This window comes from Nothoprocta perdicaria, unplaced genomic scaffold, assembly GCF_003342845.1.
Source record: "Nothoprocta perdicaria isolate Ctin4 unplaced genomic scaffold, notPer1 scaffold_97, whole genome shotgun sequence".
Classification (NCBI taxonomy): domain Eukaryota; kingdom Metazoa; phylum Chordata; class Aves; order Tinamiformes; family Tinamidae; genus Nothoprocta; species Nothoprocta perdicaria.
This window is the reverse complement of record NW_020456276.1, coordinates 1,985,314-1,999,794: the sequence shown is the minus strand read 5'-3', so window position 1 is coordinate 1,999,794 and position 14,481 is coordinate 1,985,314. Positions and strand designations below refer to the sequence as shown.

The 14,481-nt window shown below is 60.2% G+C and overlaps 1 protein-coding gene across 1 annotated transcript in view; it reads left to right on the top strand.

The window, feature by feature from the left end:
- The window catches only part of MDFI (MyoD family inhibitor), a 12,435-nt gene extending 1,698 nt beyond the window's left edge, over nt 1-10,737 (top strand). The window contains exons 2-4 of the mRNA XM_026053087.1: nt 7,608-7,757; nt 9,752-10,006; nt 10,435-10,737. Coding sequence (XP_025908872.1) covers nt 7,608-7,757; nt 9,752-10,006; nt 10,435-10,691 — 662 coding nt within the window. The 3' untranslated portion in view covers nt 10,692-10,737. The remainder of the gene's footprint in view (nt 1-7,607; nt 7,758-9,751; nt 10,007-10,434) is intronic.
- Nucleotides 10,738-14,481: the final 3,744 nt, after the last annotated feature.

Genomic DNA, 14,481 nt, shown 5'->3' with positions numbered 1-14,481 from the left:
TTTTTTTTTTTTTTTTTTTTTTTTTTTTTTTTCATTTTTTTTCCACTGGAAACTTGTGCATTTTAAAAAGCAATTGAGAAGTCTGTTAAGCACAGAGGAGAAGCAGCCTCACAGAGGAGAAGCGGCCTCGTGTCTTTATTCACGTTCCCAGTCTCCAGCCGGGAGGAGAGGTGGGGAAATGCAGCGCCCGATTGCATTACTATCCCAGCCGGGACCCCGGCCAAGCTGCCTTCCCCCCGGCTCCCGTGCCGGCTCTGGGGCTCCTAGTGCAGCCCGGCCTCGCGGCAGCAACAAAGTGTCCTGGAATTAAAAGCACATGGAATTGGAGACCGAGCAGGGCAGCTCCTYGATGCGCTCGTGGCTTTTTCTTTCCCTCCTTGCTGAGCGATGGATGGCTGCAGTCCGATCTGGATTCCTTGCTTGCTTGGCCCCGTGACGTTTCCATGCAAAAGCAGCATCTCCTGGGCGCTTTCCAGGGACTCTGTCACGCATAGCTCAGCCTGGGAATTTTTTCCTTGAATCCTTCTTGGATACTGTTGTGAATTAGTCCAGATAATTCAGTCCTGCCGCGATGGTGTAAAGGGACAGCGAGGTGTTTGGCCATGGGGCATTGCAGCCAGGGATGGTGCATGCTGCGCGGGGTGAGCACGTTGCCCTGCTCGGGACCGTGTCCATGAGACMGGAAAGCCGGGATCGCGGCTTTTCCCATCCCGATGATCGGCCTCGCGCTGCCCGGGGCGGCCGGGCTCTTGCAAACCAAAGCCTCGCAAACCCCGGAGCGATGCCGTGCAGTTTGCTGAGGAAGCCAGTGCCACCGCTCCGGGATGCCGGGACCGCGTTTCCCCGGACGAGGCCAATGCCGCCAGCTTGGAGYGCACGTGGAGCCGTAACCGTGGGCGGGCTGGCGGGACGGGTCACACAGCGGGACCCCGGCCTGGGCYCGCGCCCCTCCCGGGAGGGGAGGGAATGAGCCTGGCCCCCCTGAAATAACAGGGAACGAACGCGGCCTTGGGCCACCTGAATGAGCCCGGTTGTACATCTGCGTGCAGGCAGCCCAGAAGTGCAAAGGAAACACCCAAAATAACCCTTAAAAAGAACTATATTTTTTTCTTTAAACCCAAGATTAGCAGGAAAACTTTGACACCAGAAGATTCATTCCACTTTTTCATTTCTCTTTCATTGCTCATGAAAACTTTTTGCTTCTCTCTGTATTTCTTTTCCCTACTTCTTTCTTTTAAACAAAGAGACCTAAAGAAAAAACAAGAGGCAGATTTCTGGCTTTTTTCAAATGTTTCAGCTTTTGAGCAAAACAACACAGGCCCTTCGGGGCTCTGTTCCTCGCCACCCGAGCAGCCTGTTCCCGCTCCAGCTTCTAATTCAATTTCCTTGGAAAGCGCCTGCCTAGAGTCTATTAGTTGCAGAAGCCCCGACAATTGCCTTGGCGCCTTCCCTCCTTCCTCCGATTTCTCCCAGGATTGTGCCTTGCTCGTCCGCAGCCCCTGCTTTAGGACTGGGGCTCCTGGATGAATCCCCACGGATGCCGAGGTTTGTGCCGGCTGCTCCGCTCCCCCCAGGGTGGGCAGGGGTGCAAAGGAGCCGCTGGAGACCTTGGTGATTGTGGATAGACCGCCTGGCCGTAGAGGGATCGTCTCCTCCCGTAGACGGAGCGGGGTTGATCCGGAGCCACTGCTGTTCCCGGTGCGCGGGTGGCTCCGAGGCTGCCGATRCGGCCGCCTTCCCGGCGGAGCAGGGAAGGTGTTCGCCCAGTTTGGCCACTTTCTGCTCGCGGGGCTGGGCTCCCGGGGCAGGGAAGTGCCCGGCGCGGCGAGGAGCCGCTCGCTCCACCTGCCTGACTGCGTCGCCACGTGGGCACCGGGTCTGTCTGCTCCCAGCTCCGGCCCTGTCCGGAGAGCCAGGGGWTTCCTCAGCAGGGATCTCGGCGCCAGCCCCATCCCTGGGCATCCAGCTAAGAAATCCCGAGCTTTCCCAAGTTGCCTTCGTCAGCCCGAAGGGTTGAGCGCCAGCCCTGCCGCGTGTTGGGCTCCAGCACTTGGTTCCCTTCGTGAGCCTCAGCTCTCCGCGAGGACGAGCAGCGAGGCTGGAGCCCTGCTTGTGTGGTTAAARCACATCGAGGCCGAGCTGCTCCCGCGTGATGGGCACCGGCTGAAAACCGCGAGCTGGCTGCATCTTGGGATGAAAGGTGCCATATATGTGCAAATTATATTYCATGTTAATAATGATGTCCACCAGCTCACATTTATCTACTCCTCAATTAACTTTTTTTTTTTTTAAAGGACTCTTAGCAGGTTAGAAAGACACAAATTTTCACTGGCAGAACCTGTGCTGGTTTGACCCGCTAAGGTGAGGCAATTACTGTACCGGCATGGCCCTTAATTAGACTCTCCATAATTTTCCCCAGCATGACGGTGTGGCTCGTTGCTCTGTAATTCCCAGAATCTCCTTGGATCCAATAGGCATCACGGCAGCAGCTTTCCAAGCTTCGAGGATAATTGCATGTCCTTAAGAACACTTTGCATATTGTGGGACAGCCTCCAACCTTCCTGCACAGCAGTCTCCTGGTATGAGGATTTTGGGTTCCTGAGGCTTGCGAGATGTTTGGGCCTGGCACCAAAAGGCACCAAGCCTGGGTGCTGGGCCTTGAAGTCAATGGAAGCTTATTCAGCCCCATCCGGGCTCTTTGGACCCCTATTCTTATCCAGCTGATCCACTCGTGACCCGCAGAGTGTTTGGAGTGCTTGATTTTGCTCCATGATTTTCCTTAGGCAGCTGCTAGACTCCCTGGATGGGCTGGACTAGCAGTGAGGGTGCGGGAAACTCCGTTTTACTGGTTCGGCTGGATCTATTTTGTGTCCTGGGGCGAATCGTGTGTCGTACGGCGTGGTGCTTTTTGGCACCGAGCTCCTTCCTCTGCATCTGCAGCACGTGAGGAACCTGCTTGCCACCCTGTACGTGCCTCTTGACTACATTCTTGCTGCTTAAGGGAGTTTCTGAGCGTCACCTGCARTGACAGAGGCTCAAGCTTCTCATCCACGACAAACCCAAGGTGTTTTGTTGTATTTATGGAGCCCTGGCATTTGGCCTCACCGCCGAGACCTGCCGGGGTTTGTGACACCTCCATGGGTGCTGGGGCTTTCTAGGCCTTGGGTAGCCCTTAACACCACCCTGCTGCAAGACTCTGCATGGGCTTTGCCTCCAGGGAGCTATTTGAGCCTAAAACAAGTGCTACATTTACCTAATGGGAGTGCATCCACATGGGCCGTGCTGGAATCCTGCTCCCACRCTGAAGCTGCAGATAGGGATGGGATTGATTTTTTTTGTCTTCGCTGCGGTTCCTCTCGGGGGCTGTCCAAGCAGGTAGAGGGCAGAGCCCTGGCTCATGATTTCCCACTTTCTCCCTCTTTTGGAGGCGGCAGGTCGTCCCCTGCCACCTTGTCCGTGATGCTTTAGGGTGGCATCACCCCCTTGCTGGGGGACGTGCGAGGCTGCTCCGGAAAATGAATGATACAGCAGCTGGATCTGCAGCAGCGTCTAGGCAGAGCCTGTGCCGAAACCTTCCCTGGAGCCAGGATTTTGCCAAGTGTCTGTCCTGACTTTGGCCAAGGTCGAGTGTCACCAGTTCCGTCACCAGYCTGACCATAGGAAAGGAGCCGAAATGGAGCGTTGGAGGGGACGTGCCCTGCAGCCCGGAGGTCATTGCAGCTCCGCATGCCTGAGGGGGTTTTACCTCCGCCTGACCAGGTGCCCTGCACCTCCCTTGGACCCTGGAGAAGCAACCGGAGAGATGCAGGTCCTGCCTGGCCAGCCCTCAATTCCTTGCTGCCTACCCACCGATCACTATAAATACCAAATAACAACAACTCTGGACCTGGCAAGCTATTTGGGGTTTTGTGGGTTTTTTTTTGCTTTGTTTTGCTTTTTTGCGTTTAGGAAGTCACTTTTCATAGAAACTGCTGTTTTTGCCCAGATTCCTCCTTGTCCCGGAGCTGGGCTGCTTCACGGAGCGGGGCAGGTGAGCAGGGAGCCGCTGGGATCGGCGCTTCCCGCGATGCGCCCGAGGCTGGGAAGCAAAGTTGGGCACGGGCAGGACTCGCCCTGGAGCTCTGCGACTCCCGGGCTTTGCTCCCTCCCACCCTGCTTCCTCTCTCTGAATATCCCTGCATCTTAAGTGCTTTTTGGTGCATTAATTTCAGACTGAGGGTAAATAAGCCAGTTGGATTGCTCCCAGTTGAGTAAACTTCCAGCCCGGAGTTTTGCTCTCCTCTCCAGCCTGGCTTGTCGGTCAGAAGCTCTTGCTCCAGCTCTGTCTCCTTGGCACTTGAAGCCACTTAATCAAGCTCCAAAATATCCCTGGCACAGGCTGGGCAAACACCTGGTTGGGCCGGACACGTATGTGGGGAAGCGCAGAGATGACGCACTCYTTTTATCTGCATTAAACAGATGAGAAAGCTCCCAAACTAAATCCTGCTGCACAGGGGCGCGTTGTTCATGGCAGATCCATCACCAGACTGTCTTTGTTTCGTCTCTGTCCGACGTTATCTCTTCCCTGAGCAGCCCTTCCTGGGGGATGAAGGAGGGAAGGGTGGCTCCCGTGGGTTGGCAGCAGGCTCGGTCCTGCGCTGCGGTTGGACTTCTCGCYGGCTCCACGATTGTCCTCATGTGCCGAAACCCTCCTCCTGCCCCGGGYTGAACACCCCCGTGGCCAAGCGCATCCTGGCAGAAGTGGGATTTGCTCCAGAGCTCGGCAACCCAAAGGTGTCTTTGCTCTGACATGTTCCTCCTGTCCATGAGATCCCCTCCATTGCCTGCTGTGAAATTTCCTGCTTTTTCCACCATATCYGAACTTCCTGCGAGGCCAGAGGAGACCTGCACAGAGCAGAGGTCCAGATTGAGAAGGCTTTGACCCATCCACGTGGCTCCAGCCTTGCAGCTTTCCAGACCTCGGCTTTCCAGCTGGGAAAGGGCACCGTGGCCAGCCGGGCTTGCACCCACGGCTGGGGACGTGCCTGGTCAGCTGAGCTCCTGCTGACTCTGCTTATCCCCTGTTTACCCGGGCCGGGAAGCCCTGCCCGGCCCGGCTGCTCGCTGGTGACCGGTGCTGACGCGGTGCAATTCCCGCTTGTTTGTCTGGAGCTCGCAATGGGGCAGCTCCGTCCTGCAGGCTCAGCACAAACCCAGCACGTCACCCCCGGCCGAGGCGCACGGGCTCTGGTCCTGCTCGGGGACATGCTGACAGGGCCCATCAGCCACCCCTGGCACTGCCTTCATTCCCTAGGCTTTATTCCCTGCTACAGGATGCACAGCTAAAGCAGATGGAAATCTAGAGCTTAGTTGTGTCTCTCCCCAAAACTTTCTACTTCTACAGCTCTTTTGGGGGGATTTGGTAGAATTTGGAGCCTGGTGGTTTCCGGAGGCCTTTCTAAGCCCTTTTGGGCTTTGCAAGGGGGGCAAATAGGCTGAAGAAACCTGGGCATGGTTTCTTCAGCCGTGGCAGGAGCTCCGCGTCTATCAGCTCTGCTCATCTCCGCTCCCCGAAGGCAGTGCAGTTACACACCAGGGCTGCTGTACTCCACTTAAGTGCTTCGTTATCTCCGTCCTTCTCCACGAAAGCGCCACCTCAGCGTCCCCGCGCGCCGTGGCCCTTCGTTTGGTGCAGACAGCGGGTGGAGGTGACTCGAGGACGTCTCAGGGCTCCCCATTGTGAGGGCTGGGGGCTGTTCCCTACCACGAGGCAAGCGTGTGGGAAGCAAAGCGCGTGATTCCTTGTGCTCAAGCCCAGACTTGCTCCCGCAGCAGGGCAGGGAAGCAGGAGCAGGGCCCTGGGCCGCAGCGAGGAGGGCACCCGATGGAGGGACACTGGGCTCATCCACAGTGCACAGCCCAGGGCAGCACCGGATTCTGGATTCACCTGGATTTGTCCCCATCTATTTTTTTGCCTCTCCCCTGCCCGGCTTGTGGGCGTTAATTTAATTGCCGGTTTCCTCCCGCTGCGGTTGCGTGTGAGACCTCTTGCTGCGCGGTGTAATTACATGGGCGAGGTGGATGGGGCAGGAACGAAGCTCGTGCCACTAGTGTCCCCATCATCCCCGTCCCCAGCAATGTCACCTACTAGTGCCCGTGGCCTCAGTCCGCGTGGCCAGCTGGGTGTCCCTCCAGTCCTGCCGCGCTCCATGTCCCGAGCTGCTGAGGACGGAGCGTGGGCACAGAGGTGGCTCCCCAACCATGAGGACTCGTGGCTGGGTTTTGTCCGGATTTTACAGGCTTTAGATGGGGCAATGAGTGAGCTCATGGCTCTGACGCAGGCTGTCCAGGTCGGGGCACGACCAAGGCCTGGGATAACGCTGGGATTCAGTTATTATTCACTATGTGGAGACGCCTATAGGTAGTGCCCAGACTGCTCCCTCCTCTCCATGTTGCTCTGGACGCTCCAAGATGCCTGGCAGGGAAATTTCTGCCTCTTTCCTGGGGTTCATCCCTTTCCCCATCCCCCCTGTTTGGGTTTTAGAGCCAGCAGCTCCGTGCAGGACTCAGCTGGAGCAGTTTCCTTTGGTTTAGCACCAAGATCGCCCCGCCTGCGGGAATGTCTGGCTGGAGCGCAGCACTCCGCAGACCTTGCTCGGGAAGATTTCTCGGGAAAAGGCAACTGATTTATCTTGGCCTGGGTGACTTTCACCCCACAGAGGAACCTGTCTGCAAAATAGCCTTAAAACCCAGCAAAACACAGGGAGTCACAATTGCAGCCCTACCAAGCTGGGCTTCATAAAGGGGTTTTGTCTCGGTGGGATTTTCACTCTGCCAAGCGTAAAAAGCAYCCAGGGCTGCTTGCTTCCCCTCGCTGCCCTCGCCTGCCCGCATGTAGGACCTCTTGTTATAGCCAGGGAAATTATGGGTGGTTGGTCTCCCGGCCCGCTCCCAAGGTATAATTTAGTGTTATATAAAGTGCGGTCCAGCCCCGGCTTGCAAACCGAAGCTATTCCGGGAGCCGGGAGCGGGAGGGCGGGCGGCGGGGCTGGGGCTCGTGGCCCCGACACGACATCCTGCCCTCTCCCCGCTGCCCGCGTTTTGCTCGGGGATGTTTTCTCCTTTCCCTGCTCCCAGTCTGGGGTGGCAAACAGAGCTTCTTGGTTTGGTACCCACGGGCKTTGCGTTGCCCGGGTCCCGCGGACGCCGCTTCTTTGCATTCTCTGCTAGGAGGAAAGTGGCGTTTTGGCCAGAAAAGGAGGGAAAACCTCAGTTTGAGCAACCGAGTGTGACCAGATCTCACATTTTTTGTCATGGCAGAGGGCTGGGGGAGCCTGGGGAGGCCCGTGGGATGAGCTGCCAGGGTGCCGAGCACAGCAGCCGGGATGCAGCGCTCGTGTCCATCCCGAGGGACCCTCGGCATTGCTCCCACAGCCCCGGCACATGCCACACGGCTAAGGTGCCCGGGGTGGCACTGCGGGGTTTGCAGCAGCCCTGGCTCTGTCGCCGGGTTGCTCTGGGTGTTGGTGACTACTCGGCTGGGCCAGGGAAGGTGCCAGGGCTCCCTGCAGTCCCAGGGAAGGTGCCAGGTCTCCCTGCAGCTCCGCTCAGCCCCCCTGTTCTTGCAGAGGAGGATGAGACCCTGCGGCTGTCCCCGCCACAGCCCCCGGAAGCGGTGCCCAAGCGGGAGAAGCCCAAGGAAGATGCTGAATCCCAGAAAGTCCTGACGAACGGAGCAGCCAAGGCCCGGCCCGAGCTGGCCCAGGATGCCGTGACGTGTGAGTCTCCGCGTGCGTTCCCGGGACACGCCRAGGGATGCAGACCACTGCTCTTTGCTGGGAAGGGTCGGGGCGAAGTGAGTTGCAAGTGAGCAGGACCCGAGCAGCTCCGCTGCGGGGCCGCACGGAGCCGCCGGGATTCTCCCGTCAGCAGAGCCAGCTTGGGAGCGAAACGGTGGCGTGGGTTTCCAAATGCAGGTTTCCCACAGTCCCGATGTCCTACCCTTGTGCTGCTCTGTGAGATGTGCCCAGTGATCCTCCCCATCGCCATCCCCATCCCATCCTCCACACGCCGCGCTGAGGAGCGTTGCAGGGTGCTCCTCAATAAGCACCAGGGTCCCCCCCGTGCCCGTGAGCTCCCCATGAGGAAGGCTCTGAGGTCCGAGCCGGAGGCTGAGACCCRGGCACGAGTTTTCCTGTGTTGGTGGCAGGGGCAATTGGGCTGCGCACACTGGAGGGATGTGGAGGCCGGGGACAGCTCGTGGGGCGCGTGGCTCTGGGAAGGGCAGCTCCGACCGCGCAGTGCTCGCAAGGAGAGCCATCCTCGGAAATTCCCTAGCTCCCTGGCTCCCCTCCTCCGTGGCCACAGCCACTGAAGGGCTCTGCGCCGCTCGGCACTGCTTTCTCCAGCTTTAYGCCTCACGCTCCTGCATCCCAGGGGCTGGAGCTTGTGGAGGTCCCTGTGGCTCTTGCCGCCCTCCCGGCCCCGCTCCCAGGCGGCTCTCGCAGCCGAGGCCTGACGCAGCTCGGTGCACGTGCTCGGTGCAGGGAGGTCACCGTGCGGACAAGGGGCTCCGTGCGGGACCGGCCTCCCGCTCCGCTCCCGGCTGCGATCCCTGCTTGCCCCCAGCAGGATCCGGCCCCGCGCCTGCACGAGGAGGAGCTTTTCCTGCCGAAGGCTCGCGGTGCCGAGCCAAAAACGTGCCTTTCCCAGGGCAGGGACAGGCTGTGCACAGGGCCCYGGCGCTCCTGCTCCTGTTTGGAAGCTGCAAGCCCCCAAGGACYTGCGGAAGTTTTGGGGAGGGACGGCGGCTTTTATCCAAGATAATTTTTTTCCATTCCTCCTGCTCACTCTGTGCTCCCAGCTCTCCAGGCCTCATCCCGCTCTCCCAGCTCCCATTCCAGCCCTTTCCCTGCTCCAAGGGGGAGTTTGGAACCGGCCTCTCACCACCCCCAACCCGCCTTAGCACAACGGAGACGGGAAGGAAACAGAGAGGCCTCTTTTCCTCCCTTCCCTCCTCCCACCCCAGCATTCCCTCAAATCCCACCGCCAGTCCCAGCAGCAACCTCCCCGCCGCCCGGCGCTCCCGCCTTGGTTATTTATTATGATTTTGGAGCCTGTTTTCTTTCAGCCGGCGGGGGCCGCGCGGCGCCGGCGGCCCCGCAGCTCCCGCGGGCCGGCGCACAGAAAGCGGCTCCTGTTCCCGGCTCGGCCGGAGGCGCCTTTGCCCTCGAGCCTTCGCGCTGACTCATCGCTTGTTTACTGGAGAAAATGGGCGTTTGGCTGGGGTGCCGCCGGGCGGGCTTTGCTTTGGGGAGCCCCGTGCCCGGTGGGAAGCGGGAAGCGCTCCCGGCGCCGCGCCGTGCCACCGGCTCTGGGATGCAGYGGCAGGCGAGGGCTGGAGGGAGGCGTGGGTGGAGCGGAGGCTCCGGTCCCGGTCCCGTTCCTGCTCCTCCTGCTGTGGAGGAGTTCAGCCAGAGGCTGGGGAGCCCTTGGATCCAACTTGGCTGCGTGCTGAGGGGGATGTGCAGCCTGCGGATGTGTCTTCTCCCAGCTCTAGGAGGGAGAATGGCTGGAAACTGGGATTTCCAGGTGGGAGCATGGGCAGTGCCAGCTCTGAGYGCAGTCTAAGCCTCTCCATCCCCATCCTGCCACTGCCACAGTGCTGATGCCACTCTCATCTGCWTCCCCCATGGCTTTCCATGCTCCCGAGCGTGCATCCGCATTGGCACGGCCGCGTTCCCGGCTCACACGCGCTCTGTGTCCTCAACAGGCCAGCCCCAAGTGCGAGTGTCGCCGCCGGGCGCCCAGGCTCCTGGTGCCGCATCCCGGCTGCTGCCCAACGGCGCCGGGAAGGGGCTGGAGGGCGGCGGGGAGCCGGGCAGCGGCCCCTTCCGCCCGCTCGCCGCGCCGGGGAAGCCGCCCCGCAAGCTGCAGTCCCACCACTCCATCAACAGCCAGGCCAGCAAGAAGAGCAAGGGCAGCTCCAAGTCCGCCTCGTCCCACATCCCCATCGAGGCTCAAGAAGGTACTGCGTTTCTGCAGCAGGTCCCTGTTCCCAGCTGGTCCCTCTGCCCGGGTGGTCCCTTTCCCCAGGGGAGGGTCCCTTCCCGGCTGCTCCACGGCTCCCGCATCCCTCGCAGCTTCCCCAGTGCCGGCAGTGCCGCCTGGGCGTTCGCCTGGCTCCAGCTCTGGCAACTTTCTGGCCCCTACGTCACTCCTTCAGCTCATCCCAAGGCTTTTCCACAAGCTGTTGGTTTGCCCTGGGTGCATCCCAGGCACAGGTACTGGTCCCCAGGCATTGAGTGGAGTCATTGGAGTGGTGGTTTGGCTCCCAGCCCCTTTTCCATCCCTTCCCTTAACTCCCAGTTAAAGTCTGAGCACTCCCAGTTAAGACCTGAGCAGCCCCGCGCTGCCCGTGGGTCCCAGCGCGTGTCCCGGGCGCTCTCCCCGCAGACTGCTGCGTGCACTGCATCCTCTCGTGCCTCTTCTGCGAGTTCCTGACGCTGTGCAACATCGTGCTGGACTGCGCCACGTGYGGCTCCTGCACCTCCGAGGACTCCTGCATCTGCTGCTGCTGCTGCAACTCGGGCGAGTGCGCGGACTGCGACCTGCCCTGCGACATGGACTGCGGCATCATCGACGCCTGCTGCGAGTCCGCCGACTGCCTGGAGATTTGCATGGAGTGCTGCGGCCTCTGCTTCTCCTCCTGAGCCTCCACGGAGGCCCGCGGGGCGCAGAGAGACCCTCGGGCGGCGGGAGCGGAGCCAAGGAGAGCGATTTTCCCGCTGCTCCGGGAAGGGCCAAGCGCGGAGCCGAGGGATGTCTGGGGGCGGCCGTGCGGCCGCTCACACTCTACCTCTCCCCGTCGTGCCGGGCCAGACCCGGGCACCCGGCGCCCTTTCGCTGGGGGCCGCGGGAGCCTCCTGCCACCTGAGCCGAGAGCAGGAGCCCCGGCCCCGCCGGAGCGACGTCGGCCGCTGGTCCCCAGACTTCGCTGCATCACCGGGGGCAGGATGGCACCGAGCGTCCTCGGGGTGTCTCCGTCAGGTCCGAGCATGCAGGAGCCCTGGGCCAGGGCACCCAGTTATGGGTTCCCCGCTTGTGCTGTCGGATGCAGCTTCTCCTCCCATCCTGGTGCTGAGATTAGCAGCCAAGTGCAATAAATACATCAGGCTGTCGTCTCCGTGCCGCYAGCCGGGAAGAGCTTTTCCCTTGGTTGTGGAGCCTGGGGACATGTCTGGGCTTTGCAGCCCCTCTGGCCAAGTCCATCCCTGCGGGGCCAGGCGAGTCCGGAGCCGCTCCGCTCCTCCCGCCCCGTGCGCATCCCTCTGTGCTGCAGGACGGACTGGCTGCTCTGGAACGATGGCCCTGTCCCCTCACCCAAGGACACGGGGCGTGTGGCTGGGCAACGGTGGGAGGAAACGTCCTTCCAAGGGGCTGGGTAGAAATGGAGGGATAAATGTCTTTTTTTTGTTGTTCCTTTTGTTACTGTAAATAAAGGTCTGTCTTCATTTCCAAGCGCTGGCTGCAGCATCATGTGCTCTGGATCAGCGGGATCAGGATCTCCCCCTGAGACCACAGGCAGCGCATCCCCCTGCTCCAGGGCTCTGGAATGGGGTGATCCCGCTGGTGCCGCGGCCCAGCCCGGCTCTGCCGCACGCCCCAGCCCTGTGAGCAGCCGGCAGGGAAAAATGCTTCAAAACCAAGGCCAAATGGGTCAGTTGGTCAGAGYGCCGTGGGCTGGTTTGGGAGCTGGGCTGGCTGCCCTCGGGGCTGCAGCCCGGCCCTTAAAACCTATTTTTAGCGGCGAGCTCAAGGCAAGCGCAGGAGGGAGGAGGAGGAGGAGGCTGGCAGCCTTCCTCCCACCCCGCAGGCTGGCGAGCAGGGGTGGAAGCGGTGCCCCGTTTCCGTCCTCCCCATCACGCGCCCCTGCCGCCCTTGGGAACCCGGTGCGGATGGATGCCGCTTGGCTGGGCGCTGCGCTCCCGGGAAGGCGGCCGGGCGGGAAGCGGGATGTGCCGCTGGCTGTGCGTGACGCTCACGCCTACGGCTGTACTTTGGTGACGGTTGCGTGCGAAAATGCAACTGAAACGGCGGCGGCTCAGCCRCACAAATGGGGATTCTGGAAACGGCTGCTGCCTCCATGGAAAGGAGCCGGCAAAGCCGACGTTTTTCCCACCCGGAGAAACCCGGGTGTTTTTCACCCCATGGCCCAAGGCTGCGCTGGGGAATGCATGGTCTGGGCGCAGGGCGCCGTGCACCTTGCAAAGCGCCAAGGAGGTGAAGAGTTAACCCTCCTGCCTGGGAATTAATTAATAACAGATGTGCTCCGCTTTTAACTAATTGCTTTCCAGCGAACACTAGGTTTTTTAGCATTCCCCGGGTAGTATCTTGGAGCYGGGGGGCCGGGGCAGCACTGGCCTTTGCTAATGGGCTCACCCCTTCATTTAAGGGAAACATTTTGACAGAATTAGCCCAAATCCAGCCCAAATCCAGCCCGCAATCCCCTGCAAGTGCCCCTGGCCCCGGACAGGCAGCGAGTGGGGGGGACCCATGGCGCGTGCGTGGACGCAGCGCCCGCACGTGCACGCACGCACATGCGAGAAAACACAGCGAAAGCCAAGGCAAAAAGGGAGAAAAAGGCGCTTTGGGAAGGCGGCGGCGCTCGGGTAATCCCAGCCTGGGCTGGCCGCAGCTCGGCGCTGCACGGGGGACGGCTGCAGTCTATTAAACCGCCTTTGAGACCCTGCCAGGCTGACGGCAGCTGGAAGGAATTACGGATTCAGGCCCACCGGCTCCTYGCTTTTCCACCCCTTCCCCAAAAACGGCCTCGAGGCTGCGGGCCCCGCGGCATCACTTTTTCCCCCTCTCTGGCAGCCGACGGCAGCTGCTTGGAGCTGGTTTCCTGCTGGATTCCTAACCTGCGCGGAGCGGGAGCATCCTGGAAAGCTAAAATCAAAGAAGAACCCCACCCGGGAGGAAAAACTGCCCCTAAGCAGAGCAGCAGGAGGGTCATTTTGGGGGGCATCCTTGTGGCTGCACAATGGGAAGCAGAGAGGGAAAGAGGGGGGATCTCATGGAGATGGACACTGATTGCAACTCATACACGGATCAAGGAGCAGCCCGCGCTTAGTGTGGGTGTTGGAGCCAGCCGTGCTGGGAGCAGATGGATTTTCCAGCATGGGAGAAGTTGGGGAAAGAAGGGGGAAAGCAACTGAAGAGCGGACCTGGGGCCAGCGCTCGCTGGGTGGTCTGGCCAGTGTGCTTGTTGGGGGGGACAGGGAGGTCCCGCACGACCCCTCATCCCCAAGCAGGACGCTGCCACGAGCCACGTGTCCGTCTGTACCCGCTCCMACAAAACACTGTAGAGCAGGCTGCCTGGAACGAGCCACTTTGCTAATGAAGAGAAATATAAAGTAACTCTCTTTTTTTCTAAATAAAATTTAATAAAGTTTATGGTGGCATAAATAATCCCTTTCTCATCCATGGAGTTGACATTGCTGCTGGCTTGAGCACCGCCCGTTCCCAGGCAGCAACTGGATGGGGAAYGGAGACCGAGCGCAGTGTTTTGGCCAGTGGGGCTGCCTGGGTGCCAGTGCATGGCCAGCGAACGGCACAGATGTCACTGAACGGCTAAATGCATTTGTCACAACRTGCATTTCTAGCAGAGCCGTGGGCTACCTGCCGGGCCGAGCGAGCCGAGCTCGCCGCGCGGCGCCTCAGGAAGCGGAGCCTCCAAAAGCCAAATAGTGATTTCCTGCTGCAGGCGGTGGGAGTTGTTTTCTTTACAAAGCGCAGCTGAAATCGGAGAGGCGACGGAGTCAGTTTAAATATCCCGGAGCCAGGAGTTTGCTGTGCAACGGAGACAGCGCCCGGAGCCAACACACACACTCGGGCGCGTGCACCCGCCAGCCATGCCAACATTTGAAAGCCATTAACGGGAATATTGCGGGGGGAAAACTGGGCTCTCCCTTTCACCCTGCACTGCAACCAATGCGTGGCATGAGTTACAGACTGCAAGAAACGGCACCCTTTTTTGGGGGTTGGTTGAAGACCCCAGGCCTTGTTCCTCCTGAGCGGGGAGCTTGGCCCACGCTGTGGCCAAGGGCCGCTCGCTTCCCTTGCATGCGCTCGCTTGTGTCCGTGTGCTTGGGTGCATGTGTTTCCCCACCATATGAATGCATGCAACTCTATATATTTATATATATACGTTTATATACCATCCCCACTCATATGTATGTATATGCACACCCACACTTAGTGTATATGCACTGGATATGCACCCGGATTGCATTTGCTGCGCGCTGGCTGCTCTTGCCCCTCCTCGGTTCCTTTCTCCCAAATCCTTCCCCTTTGCTCTCCCTTGGCCCCGGGATCAGCTCTCCCGTCCGGACCGCGTGCAGCTCCCAGGGCTCAGCAGCCCCCGGCGCTTCGGAGCTGTCCCAGTTGCTGCCATTTGGTGTTAATGAGGTGACAGCAGCACTGACAGGGAGGCCCAAA